The 15,362-nt window shown below is 42.7% G+C and overlaps 1 protein-coding gene across 3 annotated transcripts in view; it reads right to left on the bottom strand.

Annotated features, from left to right (window-relative positions):
• LOC117287880 (WD repeat-containing protein 60-like) overlaps positions 1–15,362 on the bottom strand; it is an 86,679-nt gene that overhangs the window by 6,417 nt on the left and 64,900 nt on the right. For all 3 annotated transcript variants that reach the window (XM_033768474.1, XM_033768473.1, XM_033768476.1), the window contains exons 20-25: positions 13,500–13,566; positions 11,838–11,919; positions 6,324–6,387; positions 5,724–5,782; positions 3,420–3,465; positions 348–525 (exon numbers count right to left, since the gene is read on the bottom strand). In XM_033768474.1, coding sequence (XP_033624365.1) covers positions 348–525; positions 3,420–3,465; positions 5,724–5,782; positions 6,324–6,387; positions 11,838–11,919; positions 13,500–13,566 — 496 coding nt within the window. The remainder of the gene's footprint in view (positions 1–347; positions 526–3,419; positions 3,466–5,723; positions 5,783–6,323; positions 6,388–11,837; positions 11,920–13,499; positions 13,567–15,362) is intronic.

A 15,362-nucleotide genomic window follows, 5' to 3' on the forward strand; every position in this document is an offset into this window, starting at 1 on the left:
TATTTGTAAAACCATGTGTGTATTGCCAGGCAGCACTGTCACACACGTGCGTCCGTTAGCCTCTGTGTGTGCTGACCTTTTTGTGAACTTACACTGTGCACTGTGTAACGTTATGTAATGTATATACTGTAGTGTTATAACTTTTTGTGTTGTTTGCTATGGGTTACCATTAAAACCTGTACAGGAGAAGTTTATTTGATATATTTTACTTAACTGTCATTGTTCATTTATTGTAAATATTGATTGTATTTTGGCGAATGCTCGTCCTTTATTAATTAGAGGACCGGCTCTCCTTACCGTGTCTCTACATAGGTTTAAAACCTTAACTTCTTAAAACATTTATTTACCTGCCATGTGAGAACTGCTCTGTCTTGACTGGTCCTCCCTGACAAACCAATAACTCCCACACATAGACCTTTGATGTGACATCAACAACATAAAAAACTGAAGGGCGACTACGTGACCATGAAATGGAAACAACAGGCAAATCACCTGTAGAGCTACTCCAAGTCAGTAATGGTAACTCTGAAAATTAACAACATTCATGTCAATATTTATTAAGAACAGGGCAAAAATAAAGAGTTTCAGAGAAAATATTTTTTTACATTCCAACAAATTAATAACAATAACAAAAAATTGCAAATGGGGGCGTAACCAAAAAAGCCTCAGCTTGAGGTAGGCTTGCCCAGACAAACAAAAACAAAATTGACTAAAACATGAACGTTAACATAATATAGTGATATGTACTAAATTTAACTAGTACAAAACAGACTCCAAATATCAATATTAATCAGGAATGTGCTAATTAGGTGATTAAAAAATTTTGCCCAAGGAATTTAGTCAATTAATGCCACTTGATTTAATGATCTTTTTACAGATTTTGGTTATGAGACTTTCCAAGCATTATGCTTAAACCTTTTCCTAGTCTTGGTGCAAGACGTTTCTCGTTTCCTTTTCACGCACACCGCGGCCAATTCACCGACAGCGCGCGCACCGACTCACCTGACTTATAGTCCACTCACCGCCCCGGAGAAACGTCTTGGTCCGTGTGCATGTTTGAGTTATGTGACCTTACATACATATTCAACGTGTGGGTCAACAAAATACTACGCACGTGCACAGCTGGAAACAGACAAGCGGGCCAGCCTGGTAACTTGCATGCACCCGACGTGTCGAGTAAAAGCCTTGCTGCATCATGCTACGGCGGAAACCCGGGGAAATACACACCATGTGCATTTTGTTGCGCATGCAAAGGCAATCACTGATCTTTATGTTATTATTAATTAGATATTAGCGGTTGCGATCGTTTGTTAGAGGGAAGAAATTGACAGTCAATGAAAAAATACTATAACAATATTGCTGACCGCATCGGCAAGACTCGAGGAGTTGAGTGTTTTATTTGCAGATAAGAGAACTTGTAACTTGTATGGGTATATTTGGACATTATTTCGAAAATAAAGAAAGTTATCCTGCATGCATGACTATCGGGACTTAACTATTTATAAAGCACAGTTTTGGGCGAAGAGATCACAATCGTTCGCCAAAATTGTCCTCCATTACATGTCACGTCTAATTGTGGCCAAGTGCGTGGGCAAAGGATGTCTGACATGTACATGTACCTTCTTGTACACATGCACACAGTACACAACCGAATGACAACGTGGTGTTGTGGCTGGGCTTCTTATCTTCGCGAAGAAGTGTCAAATTACTCATAGGCTTAGATATTTAATGGTAGTCGACCACCGGTTGATTTTGACCAAGCTGTGTGAGTATGATACGGAAGTTTCATATGTACACTGTGTTTAGTTTTGTCTGCATAATAAGTACTTTCAGGCACTGTGACCCTAAAATTATTTTTACCTACAAAGTTACCCTTTGGACTAAGACTATTAAAAGATGCCAGAAAATCCCATGTTCGTGTAAATTGATCTATTTTTGTTAGCTCTGTTGCTAAACATCCTCGTTCATAACATTTTTAGATTCCATTCCCCTCAATTAATTGCACTTCGCAATTCGCAAAATCTTCCCCAAAAACGTATTTTATGGCAAACTAAAATTCGCACATCGTTCAGCAGCAATCATGTTTACACAAATTAAAAGACGAACGTATATATCACAAGCCCTACACACCAACTAACATACGAGGAAGCCTGGCTGTTTCTGGTTGCGTTGCACCTAAGACGTACAGATACCAGACTGTGGGAAATTATGCTGATACTGCTACCTCAGAGTTATGCAGGCCTAGCGCAGCACGGCATGATTGGAATGTGCTCGGAATTTCCCGAGCGATCAGCAAACGGACCAAGACGTTTCTCCGGGGCGGTGAGTGGACTTAAGTCAGGTGAGTCGGTGCGCGCGCTGTCGGTGGATTGGCCGTGGTGTGCGTGAAAGGGAAACGAGAAAAGTCTTGCACCGAGACTAACCTTTTCCCTGCATGTTGACTATTATGTTAATTTTTGTAGTTAATATCTTCAAATTCTATACATTGCATCTGTCCTTCATTATTATATTCATCGATAATTGTTTCCTAGTATATGCTTAAATTGTTATTGTCGACATGAAAATAAATGTTCATTGAATGTCATGCAATCACGGGGGCTTGTTTTGACAACAAAGCAGTGCCCGACTATTATTTGTTAGTATGGTGTTTGGCCGGGTTTAGCTTCAGTTATTATCTGATCTGTATCTTTACGTCTACGAAACCAAAACGGGCATAAACACAACGGATATTTGCTATTTGCATTCTGTGCCAAAATATGATGGCCTTCCAATCCAATCCTATGAATCCAAGTATATTTGAGTTTTTAAAAAGAAATCCTTCTTTGTATTATATTGATTAAAATAAAATTAAAAAGTAAAAAAAAAATGTCATTGATGTACAAGATGGACAAAAGGAGTCCAAGCAAACTTCCTTGTGCTACTCCATAAGAGATTACTAAAAACAATCATGTCTGGGTTGAGATCAAAATTCCCGGCAAACTTGTAATTGAAGATGAATGGATTAAACACAAGGTGGTTAAGACAATCCACATCCGTTTCGGCATCAATTTGGAATTTGAACAATGGATGACTTCTTGATTCAGGTGGTTTAAGGGGAGTGGACACCACAAGCTTTACCTGTCCCATGATTACATAAAGAACAATATATTCAATTCAATTCAATTCAATTCAATTGTTTATTGTCACACATATAAATACATATACAGTGAAATTCACTTCGGCTTGTATATGGAATTGATTTTATCAGGGAAACAGTTGGATACATAGGTCTGTAATATACTTGTAACTACGGGTACAAAAACATGGACAATCGGTCATGACAACAAATAGAAAGCAATACTAGGAAAAGATGAGCAGACATAGTGTATGCTCCACCAAAAACACCTTCAAAGAATTCAATGCATCGATATGAGACTTACCGAATGCCAAGCTGTACAAACATATGCAACCATCTGTGCTTGCTGCCTGCAGAAATATAACAAAACAACTACAATCATTTCGGTAAAATTTTCCAGAAAAACAATATTTTTGTTATATTTATTTCCTCAAAACCTCCAAAAATGGAGAAGATAAAAAGATTTATAAAAATTACATCAAATATACAGTATAATAAATGCAAATTGTAACTGTTCAATGATTTCTTTCAACACAACACCCCTCCAGCTATATGAAATGGTAAGGCCCTCCGCCGCCCTTGGGTAAGCAACTCCGTATCGCGTGATGTGGCACAACTGTTTCAGTCGGTGCTCTCGACCAATAGGAATGAAGAAACTGTCTGATAAGCTCGCGTGTCACGCCCATGTTGTTAACACTTTTTACTGGTCATAAACAAAGGTTTATACACACCCACGTGACGCGCTCTCCACCACTAGAAATAGCAAATGTCCAAAAACAATAGGTTTCTGGGGGATCCAATGACTAATCCACAAACCAAGTTTAGGTTGATACGCCAAGTCCTTTTCCAGTTATTGCTCGGACAACATTTATTTTATTTCAGCCATAATGAGCTAAATATTTATCTGAGGGGGGTCCAAAAACAATAGGCTTTTGGGGGATTTCATGTCTCATCCACACACCAAGTTTGGAGTTGATATGCCAAGTCCTTTTCAAGTTAATGCTCGGACAACATTTCTTTTGTTTTTAGCAACAATGAGCTTAATATTTATCTGAAGGGGTTCCAAAAACAATAGGCGTCTAGGGGATCCCATGACCAATCTGCAAACCAAGTTTGGAGTTGATACGCCTTCCTTCTTGAGATATTGCTCACAGAATGATGATGTGCACACGCACACACACACACGGATGGACAAGGCAAACACTATATGCCCTTCGGCTTCACCGCAGGGCATAAAACCCATCTCAAAAATCTTGGAAAAAGTATTAGAAACAATAATTGGAGGATAACTTGAGAAGGATCAACGTTCCGTTTCTTGAGAGGTGCAAGAGTACCTTCATGAAAGCTGGTGGGAACGACGTCAAATCTATGACCAAATGTTGGCCAAAAGAGCTGCAGTCGATTTCACAAAGAGTTGGGACTCGTCTTATCTCGAGTTAGGACGAGTAACTCATCCTAACTTAGGATTAATCTTAAGGTCTGCATGCTACAGTGCAGGGTTGGGACTCGTCCTAAGTCCTAAGATTAATCTTAAGTTAGGAAGAGTTTTGTGAAATCGACGGCTGGTATTTTAGTGTTTTAAGTGTGAAAAAAAAGTAAAGGGACTTGAAAATGCTGAAGGACAGTAAAAAAGTAAGTTGAATGGGAACAAAATAAATGAAACGTGTATATAAACGGGACTAGGAAGAACCACTAGCGGGACCCGCGCGAAACTAGAAAACATAGATGGGACTGACAAATAAAAAGACGGGCAAGTGTACGGTTTCTAATTTCACAAGCACTAAAAGGTTCGTCGCGACTCGTGGCCCTCCACTTACCCCTCCCCCCCCCACCACGCTACTTGCAAAATTATATACGCAATGATTTCTAGCGGGTGCTGCAACCACTAGCTGCAACCACTAGCGGGACCAGGGCAAAAAATGGAAACATAGGCATATAGTGGCAAGCAAAGAAGAATGCCAGCGCACGGGATCGCGGGGACGAAGGCTCACATACAGAGGCTCAGTTATGGGACAGGAGAGGGAAAGGGCTCAAGGTGGGACAGGGGTCGGGGGAATGGCAAACGACTTAACGGGGCCAGGGATATACATAATAGGCCTTAAAGAGGTTTTTCGGGTCGAGTGCGTAAACACAATTTATCATATTGTTTGCGGACCTGCCAAATACTTGATAGTCTAGTGGGGTTGTCAATTCAAACCCTACTTTTATCCCTCTCTTTTGTTGTAGCTGTTACTACCTCCGATTTCCTTTGCTTTTTCCAAGAGAAGACTCTCTTTTTTCAAATCTAAACTAAGTTATGCAATTTAACGTGAGTGAAGTTCAGGCATTAACAATCTCTCATAAAACATACATGTATCAGGAAAGTATTGTTATTAGGACTTGTGTAAGTGTAGCATCTGATGGTCATTGGAAATTACCGAGGTGGTAATGAGACTTAAAAGAAAAGTCGCAAAAACTTGCTGTTTGTACTAGATGCAAAAGCCAAGTTGCAAAGGTACTTTATTCTTCGTCATAAACTACTTATCTACAAAAATATTTAGACAAGGGGACATGTTCCTCAGTCATCTTACAAAACTCATGGTAAATGTGTTTATAAGTGGAAACTTACCAGAAAATAAGGCAAACCAAACGGAGAAAAGTCCAATTGGACCACGTTGACAGGAGCAGCTATGCAAAAAGAAACCAAGGAAAAGGTGATACATTGTTTTTGAATTGGTTTTTCCTCACATACAATAATATCTTTATTTCCTTACAATGTACAAATGATGGATTTAGGTAAGGTTAGTTTAGGGGTCTTGTCATTAATGGGACTTGGATTAATAGGGTAGCTTTTCAACTATACTAAATAAACGTGTGAAAATAAGATGTTTATATACAATGGGACTGGCATCCAGTATGCACTACTGCAAGCAACTGTGTATCAGATTGTTAAAAGGGTTACTTTGATATTTGGTTATTACCTATGGACCTTCTGTGGTATTTGGTTATTACCTATGGACCTTCTGTGATATTTGTTTATTACCTATGGACCTTCTGTGATATTTGTTTATTACCTATGGACCTTCTGTGATATTTGTTTATTACCTATGGACCTTCTGTGATATTTGTTTATTACCTATGGACCTTCTGTGATATTTGTTTATTACCTATGGACCTTCTGTGATATTTGTTTATTACCTATGGACCTTCTGTGATATTTGGTTATTACCTATGGACCTTCTGTGGTATTTTGGAGAAACTCTATCACCATGACGACTTCCATGCAAAATCCCCTGTTTGAAGAAAAAATGTATCTGTTACATTGGGTAAATCTATCTAATATTTAAAAGCAGAAGTATTAAAAGTGTCCACATCCTTTGCATATCCCAGACCAAAGAGCATACTGATCGAAACGTCGAGTTGAAACCAACGGTTCTTTTCAGAACCACCGCCAACTCATTAGAGATAGTCATTACATGGTGTTACCGCAAACCTTTCTATATACATTGATTCCCTCCATCATATCGTCAACCATTTTTACGAGGTGATGTTATGGTACTCAGCAGCTAAAAACTGAGTATGGAGAAAATTGTAGTTAAAAATTGTACAATTTCTAAAACTGCTGTTTGGGAGAATGCTTACGGTACTGTAGGGATCCCAAGTGCGCCCTCAGTGTTCATTATGTAGTAAGTTTACTTTTGGGGTCGTCACGTAATAATCTTCCTCTTTTCTTATATAATAGCTTTGTTCTTGGAAGAGCACATTTCATTTGAGTGGTATTTTTCTCTATTTTTGAAGGGAGCATGGCTCTGGCATGCTCCAAAACCTGTTCATTTGGGAGGGATAGAATTACAGAGCTATCTGTGAGTATTGTTTTATATTTAATTCTCATTGTTTACCCAAATTATTGGATTTGTTTAGCTCTCTATTTTGATGGATTGTTGTAATTGCCATGTGTATTGCCTTATTGTGCTTGTAGCCATGCAAAGCTCATGTAGTGGCCAGCCTTTTTGCGACCTTCTTGGCTTTGACTGTGCATTGTGTAACCAGTAAACCAGTACAAGAGAGGTTATTCCATAAATTGTAGACGTCATTTATTGCATTATTTATTATTGATTGTATTTTGACGAATGCTCGTCCTTTATTAATTAGAGGAGCTGGTCTCATTCCCGTGTCTCTACAGTGCTATATTTGTTTACTCTTTCAAATACCAAAAAAATGCTGACTACATGTACTTTAATCATATAGCTTGTCAATGAGTTATTGATTCCTAAATATGTCACTAAATGAAAATGATGAAATGAGAAATAGACACAGAGCGCTGTGTACAAACCATTGATGAGATGGTGTACTAGTCACTTCATGAAATAGCTGTGTACAAACCATTGAGATGGTGTACAAGTCACTTCATGAAATAGCTGTGTACAAACCATTGAGATGGTGTACAAGTCACTTCATGAAATAGCTGTGTACAAACCATTGAGATGGTGTACAAGTCACTTCATGAAATAGCTATGTACAAACCATTGAGATGGTGTACAAGTCACTTCATGAAATGACTGAAACCAGAAAACACATGTTTGACACCATGTCATACATGTAGCTATGTATTTCAGTGGATGAAGTGGTGATTCATGATATGTAACTTCATTGAAAAGCAAAATGGACAATCTGAAGACAACTACGATGATTCATAAATCCAAGTAAGGGGGTTATGGTTTTTTAAGTAAGGTCAAGTGGGTTAAGGCTTTGTGACTTTGCACATGTAGCATTAAACAAATTCTTTGGAGCCTTTTCTGATCACACAGCAGCGCAATGTCAGAAAAACGATCGTCCTAATAAATATTTACACCGATCAAGAGCATTTCACCGAATTGGAAAGGGCCAGAACGTTCATCCTGCTTCAGCAATACCTAGAAACCATAGTGACCGTATAAAATAAAAAAATCCTGGGAGTGTGCATTGAACCACAAAATTGGTCGTCTGTAAACCGGATGTGGTAATTTTCATTCTGTTCACACAGAGTGTTAAAATAAAAGCCTGCAGCGATCTAAAGACTAACTGTTTTGGGTCGAACCTGAATCAGTCTATATTTAGAAATCCCCCTTCCCCCCACAGAAGTGTGAATGGGGTCTACGAACGAATACTTAACGGTAGAGTCGAATTACTAATTTGCATATTCCCTATGCCGCGAGGCAATAATGCTAAGACTTTCACACACAATAGCGCCCTCCACCGTCCTACCCACACCGCCCCGCGACATGCCTGCCGCGGAGTCGTCCTCTTTTCGATGAGCCCTACTAAATGTAAGCACCCAAGGACCGAGTATGTGGGGAAGGAGGGAGGGATACTCTACCGGTAAGTATTCGTTCGTAGACCCCATCCACACTTCTGTGGGGGGGGGGGGGGGGGGGGAGTCTACTTCACTCTACTTACCGGTAGAGTCGAATTACTAATTTGCATAGACTCGCACCAAGGAAAGGCGGTGGGTATACGCGGTGCTACTGCATGTCTAATCCCCGGTGGACTGCTGCAATGGCCGATCGGTAATTTTTTACCGTGGCCGTCGCCAGCCCGCTATCAAAAAAGATATAGGAGGAAATCCACGACTTCCTCTACAGAAGTATCGGCGGCATGAATAGCTCGCCGCCTACACCATTTAAAGAAATGGCGTAGTCGGCAGTCATAAACTCTTCGAGTTCAGGCCCTCCGGGACTGGGTGGCAACTTCCGCAGCCCGTCTCGAAAGGCCCGCTGCTCTGAGGGATCTCGTGACAGCGTGACAGCGCCCAGCACGTCAGGTGCAGGTCCCCCGGAGCCGGATGAACCACTCCGGACCCGGGCTGGCATATGAGGTCCGGTCGTTGCGGGAGAACCACCGGCCTGGGCGATCCCCTACTGTATGCACCAGTGGATTAGGTCCCAGGCTAGTGCACACAGCCGAGCCGACCAGGTGCCCCCCCTGGTGATTGATATACGCTACCACTGTAGCGTTGTCAGAGCACACCGGGACGGCCTGCCTGCCCCACTAACTGTGCCCGGAAGTGCTGGAGGACATTTCGGACCGCCAGCATTTCCAGGACGTTGATGTAGGTCGAGTGGTGTTCCGGGCTCCGCTATCTGGCGGGGGTCGAGGGTCGCCCCCCAACCGTACAGAGACGCGTCGGTGAGGACGGTCGCTGACGGTCGGGGCGGGCAGAACACTCGACCATGTGTGAGGTTGGCGTCCTCCACCCACCATTGAAGGTGTGGGGTCAGCCAAGGCGTGGTAGGCACCGGGAGGTTGACTGAATGATGGCTGGGCCGGAAGTAGGAGAGGAGATGGAGCTGGATAGGCCTCATCCTCAACCTGCAAAAATCGACCAGGTCTACCATGCTGGCCATAAGACCTAGTAATCTGAGCCAGGCTACCACCGTAGCCCGAAGGAAAAGGGCCAGGCACCGACGTAGGTTCTGTACCTGTTCCGCCGAAGGGCGGGCTAGCCCCCTTTGAAGGTCGAGAGCCGCACCGAGAAGGGTGGGCACCTGAGAGGGGATCTCTGTGTTTACCAGGAACCCCAGGCTGGACGTGAGGTGCCAAGTAATCGTCAGCGCCCTGTCCGTTGCCTCCCGTGAACTCGAGTGCGTACCCGCACTCGATCGTCTCAAGGACTAACCTGTTTGGATGTGATCTGAGTCTGAGCCCAGGACCCCAAAAATTCCTGAAGGCGGCCTCGCCTGGAGACAGGGAAGTCACTTCCGCCACGCCCCGGGATACCGGGGGGTGGACGCACGAAAACCAAGGCCCGACTGGGCCCGCTGCTGGCCTTGGGCCGGCGTGCGTGCGTTCGTCGGTCCTTGGTTCCCACGAAAACCACCACGGGCGGGTTTCTGTGGGCGCCTACGTGGAATCACAAAGGAGGCTTGCTTGCCTTTTCTTGCTGCCGGTACGGAGGTCTGTGTCTTCTTTAAGTTGATCTTATCTGTGGCCTTGAGGTGCCTGGCCTCGACCTCCATAGACTCCTGGAATTGCCCTGCAAAAAGGTCTCGTCCCGTTAGGGGGAGCGCATCAAGTCGCTTGCGAGCCCCGACGGACGGGAGGAACAATGCGTCATGGACGATTGCCCTACGGGCAGATGTCGCTAGGGTGGAGACCCTTGCAAATTGATCCAGGACAGTGCGCAGCCCATTATCCAGGCAATGGAGGGCTGCCATCATCATGTCCGCTGGGATCGCCGAGTCCTCATCGCCAGCAAGCGTGAGGTACTCGGACAAGAGAAGCAAAAAGGACGATGTGCGCATGCTGAAGCGTGACGCTGAGTCCATCTTCCTAATTACTTCCTCCATTTTCCCCCGCGCTATGTCGTCGAAGGGAAGTTTGGAGGAGGTTGACCCCCTGTCTGCGGTCAGCTTGTCTGCCGCGGAGTTGTGGGGTATCCCGGGGGAGTCCCAGGTACCCGACTCAGCACCATTAATCCTTCTCCCCATGGCCAGCGCCCCACAGCCTATGGCGTGGGCGGGTGCCTTGTGGAATGGAAAACCTTGCAAAAGGCCGTCACCAACCGTCGTGGGGGAATCCACGAGGTCGGTGCGGGCCGGGTATTCTGAGCCGTGCGGAGGGGGGATGCCCTCCGGCTTCAGAGACCCCCCGAGGCGGTGCTGGGAGAGGGGGTGGTGCGCTCCGGAACGGAGCCACCTTTTGCCCTGCCTCTCTTGGTCACTGCCCCGGCACCGGTTTTCTTGGCCTTGCCGGGGCGTTTGACCTTCGACTGGGTCGACCCACGCACACTGACCGAGGAGGGGGAGCGGGAAGCAACCCCTCTTTAATCGGTGGGTACCCTGGCCGACGCAGCCGACAGAGGCTGCGTAGGCCGGCTGGAGGACTGCAAGCCGGGCGACTGAGTGTCACCGGCGCAGCCCCCTGAGAGCTTAGACTGTCCCGGGGAAACGGACGTAACCCCAGAACTGACAGCCGAAGCCCTCCCCAGTTTTTTTACGCTACTCATTATTTATCAATGAAATCAAACTATAGTTTATTTCACAACTCACTACAACAACAACAACTAAAACTCTACATTCTTTCTAGTCTTATAACCACTCTTAGCGAGGATAAGTCATCTCTATTTTAACATAGAAAACAGTGAACTGTGGGAACAGATTTATACACGACCTCACCCACTCGTCGGCTAAGAGAAAAGAAGACGACTCCGTGGCAGGCATGTCACGGGGCGTTGGTGGGTAGGACGGTGGAGGGCGCTATTGTGTGTGAAAGTCTTAGCATTATTGCCTCGCGGCATGGGAATATGCAAATTAGTAATTCGACTCTACCGGTAAGTAGAGTGAAGTAGACCTATAAGACACTAGTTTAACTAGATCGGGTTGAACCATGAGTTAAACCGAATGTAGTACTGTGTCTACATGGAGGTCCTCCATGGTCTAAACGACCTCCTAGCTGTGTATCAATCTTAAGTGCTAAACAATACAAATCACAATGGACATTTTGACATCTCAGCTTAAGACGAATCTTATTTAGTGCTTTGTGAAATCAAGCCCCGATTTGTCATAACTTTAACTCCGTGGAGGAAAGAAATTGTTTTCTTTTAGCAAATACTGTAAACTATTGGCAAAAGAAGAAGACTACACAAGAAGCTTTCTGGCAGCTGTAATTACAGAGATTGCAAGAATGATGTATTATTATAGACAATTGCCTGGTAGAATTGGTGCGACCTACCGTCTGAAAATCTCAAATTGAAAACTATTCTCACCGAATCTGTAGCCACATAAAAATGGCTTGGATCGTTCAGCGCCAACTTCATGTCCTTGGCTTGGATTGCTTTTGATGTCTTCCTGTATTCAAAGTAATTGTTTCAAAAGATAACGACATGTTGTCCACTTTGAAATTATCAAAATTAGTCATACCACTAACATTATATAAATTTTAACTGATTCTGGTAAAGTAATTTGAAGAGGTCAATAGACCACAGGGAAGGGCAGAAAACCGGTAGATACGCCTCCAAAATCTGAAATGTAGGAATCAGGAGTGCTTCAGAAAAATGTGGACATGAAGGTTTACATCCTTTGGAGTGTTTCATTTTGGAAATGCCTGATTTGACAAAATTTGTCAACCTCGCGGGAAAATGGCACACTCGGCTTCGCCTCAGTGCCATTTTTCCCCTCGGGTATACCAAACACCATGGACCCCGCCACAGCGTGCAACAAGTGTATACTGTCACTACCCCCGGAACACTGAGGAGGGAGGGGGCCAGAGCTAATACCTGTCCGGCATACTGTAGATTCTGACAGGAAGGTGGGGCATGGGCTTAGCACAACTTTTAGGGATGAATAGAAATAGCTGCTCCTAACCAAGGTCTACTACCGACAGAGCACTGGAGGCCCTGTTGCCAAGAAATCCCATAGCTAGGGCCAAATTTTATAGAGCTGCTTAAGCACAAAATTTTGCTTAAGCAAAAAATTCATTGCTTAGTAAAATCAGATTACCGGCCAAGACTCCACTCAATTGTTATGCAAAGTAAACAACAGCTAAATACTAGTCATAAGCAATGTATATGGCATGAAATTTTGGCCAGTCACATGTGTAAAATAAGCGAGCTATTTTCGTGCTTAAGCAAATTTTTTGCTGAAGCAGCTCTATGAAATTGGCCCCTGGTGTGGTAGTATATATGTATTAGGTTCCCGGTATGTAATTTTGTTTAGTCTGTTGGTTTTCTTATGTACACATCTCTTTTGGAGTCTCCTAGTACACATTTTTGACAGGTTTTAAGATTGGCTGCATTTTTGCAGATTATTCTGTTTGCCAAATCTTGAGGATTGAATTATGTTTCTGGAAAAGTGAATTATTTAGCTTGGTGCCTCATTACATACTTAGCAGTACAACCTGCATACTTCCCAGGGAAATGATATGGTTTAAAGCCATTGGACCCGTTCGGTACAGAAAAAAAAGAAAACAAGTTCACAGATTTACAAATAACTTACAGGGTTTTTAGAAGGTTGTAGTGAAAGACTTCTCTTGAAACATTATTCCATGAAATGCTTAATTTTTTGAGAAAACAGTAAAACAATATCGGATTTATTTTAAACACATGTCATGACACGGCGAAATGTGCGGATACAAGGGTGGGTTTTCCCGTTATTTTCTCCCGACTCCAACGTTCGATTGAGCCTAAATTTTCACAGGTTTGTTATTTTATATAGAAGTTATGATACACGAAGTGTGGGCCTTGGACAATACTGTTTACCAAAAGGGTCCAATGGCTTTAAGGAATGAAATAAAATGGTTCAGTGACCATGAATTCTAATGTTTGAGTGCCATTAGCGTCAGTGAGTAAAGCATTTGGGCACTTAATATAAATCCACTATTATTAATATTATCAAAATTAAAAGTTGATATTAAAAATAAACATGCTTACCTGTTGTATTTGTCCAAAACAATCGCTGAACTTTTGATGAGTTTTACTTTACCACTTGGAACCAGACCTGAAGGAATCAAAGTGGATAATAATAACTTATTGAATTTAAATTGCGCTCTCTCCAGGACCAGCCTGTTCGAGGGCACTTAACAGTAAACAATGGCATAAGAAAATAACATAAAAACAGTTTTAAAAAACACACAAATAAAAACAATTAGCAAATTATAAATCAAAGCCTTACAGGCAAAAACATGCATGAACACCATACATGTAAAAACCGAAAACAATGCAACTAAGGTACAATAAAGCATTTTTAGATCAAATAAAAACTCTTGATCAAATAAAAACTATAAAAACCCACAGTATCAAAACTCACTACACATCACCAAATGCTTTCTTATTTCATAGACTTCGGTGCTGCTGAATGAAAGCCAATTTCCTAAAGTAGCCAGCATTTTGCCCTGTTGACCTGAGGTTGTGACATCTTTGACATCTGACAGAAATTATTTTATTTAAATAAGTAGCTAAGCAAGGTCTTATAAACATTCAAATACCGTAAGTAAAATCTTGAATTCAACCCTAAACTTAACAGAAAGCCAGTGTAAGCTGGTAAGAATGGGAGTTATGTGAGTCCACCTACAGGAGTTATGTGACTCCAACGCCGAGAATTCAAAACCAGCAAAGCTGCATTATTTTTAATCCTTTGTACATGTAGCTTAGACAACTGACATATACATGTAGGATATCACTTATTGGATCCAGATACTCACAACATTTAAAGAGTTACAATTATGCTAAAGTAAAAGACAGTGCAACTTGATGTCAAGATACCAAGTTCATAGATATGCAGAAACATTATTTTCTTTAAATAAAAATAAACAAGAAAAGTCGTGTTTACAAACACAAATGCCTTGCAAGCCAGTCCGTTTCTCAACAATTGACCAAGGTGGTCTAAAGATTGAAGGCTTCTGTATCCCAAGACCAATTCACACACCAGTTCATACACCCTGTACATGTACATGTATACCAAGTCCTTCCAGTCACTGGCATAGACAGTCTTGAAGCTGCTGTAAGCCTCAGCATTGAGAACACCGTTGTGCCATTTACGCCTGATGGGATGTAGTTGATCTGGGGCTTGGCTTCAGTAGCCCAGTCTTGGAAGGTCCAGAGTTTTCCTTGTCGTTTCTGAAATTGAGTGTTGGCTGCTCCTGTAGAAGTTTGACAAGGTACTGGCCATTTCTGTTAGACTCCACAGTGTGGCATGTGTAGTGAACGTCTTCTGGGCCTAGACAGATGTTAAAATCTTCAAGTACGGTGAGGAAGTTGTGAAGTGGCACCTGTCCAATCTGTGCTTGGAGATCCCTGAACAGCTGCTAAATTTCAGCCTCATCGCCACTATAACAGTGGTGATAGGATTACCACCAAACTCAAGCTGACAGAGTTGACACTCTGCAAAGCACTTCTCACTCTCAGACTGAGCAGCAATCCAACTCCTCAAAGAGCGGACTCTGTAGTTGGCTCTCTCTAGGCAGATGTAATCAAACGCCTCTAGGCAGATGTAATCAAACGCATCCTCTCCACCTTTTTGAACATGACCTCCTCATCAATTCCGCAGTTCCGGCTTCACTTCACCAGTTACTCACACCTCTATGTTCCCATTTTCTTTTTCAAGCCAAATAAAAAGTTTAGGGTAGCTACACAAATTTAGAGTCAGCAGTGTAACCGGACACAGAACTTTGTTTTTTTGTTGCCTTATTGCAGCAAATCGGCTGCTCTCAAAATCTGCTGTTCCTATGAAAGCACACATGCAGTTTGATGGCAGGCACTCAGAGGACTTTGGTGTTATACAAGACTGTGTTTTAG

This window comes from Asterias rubens, chromosome 3 (genome assembly GCF_902459465.1).
Source record: "Asterias rubens chromosome 3, eAstRub1.3, whole genome shotgun sequence".
Lineage (NCBI taxonomy): Eukaryota > Metazoa > Echinodermata > Asteroidea > Forcipulatida > Asteriidae > Asterias > Asterias rubens.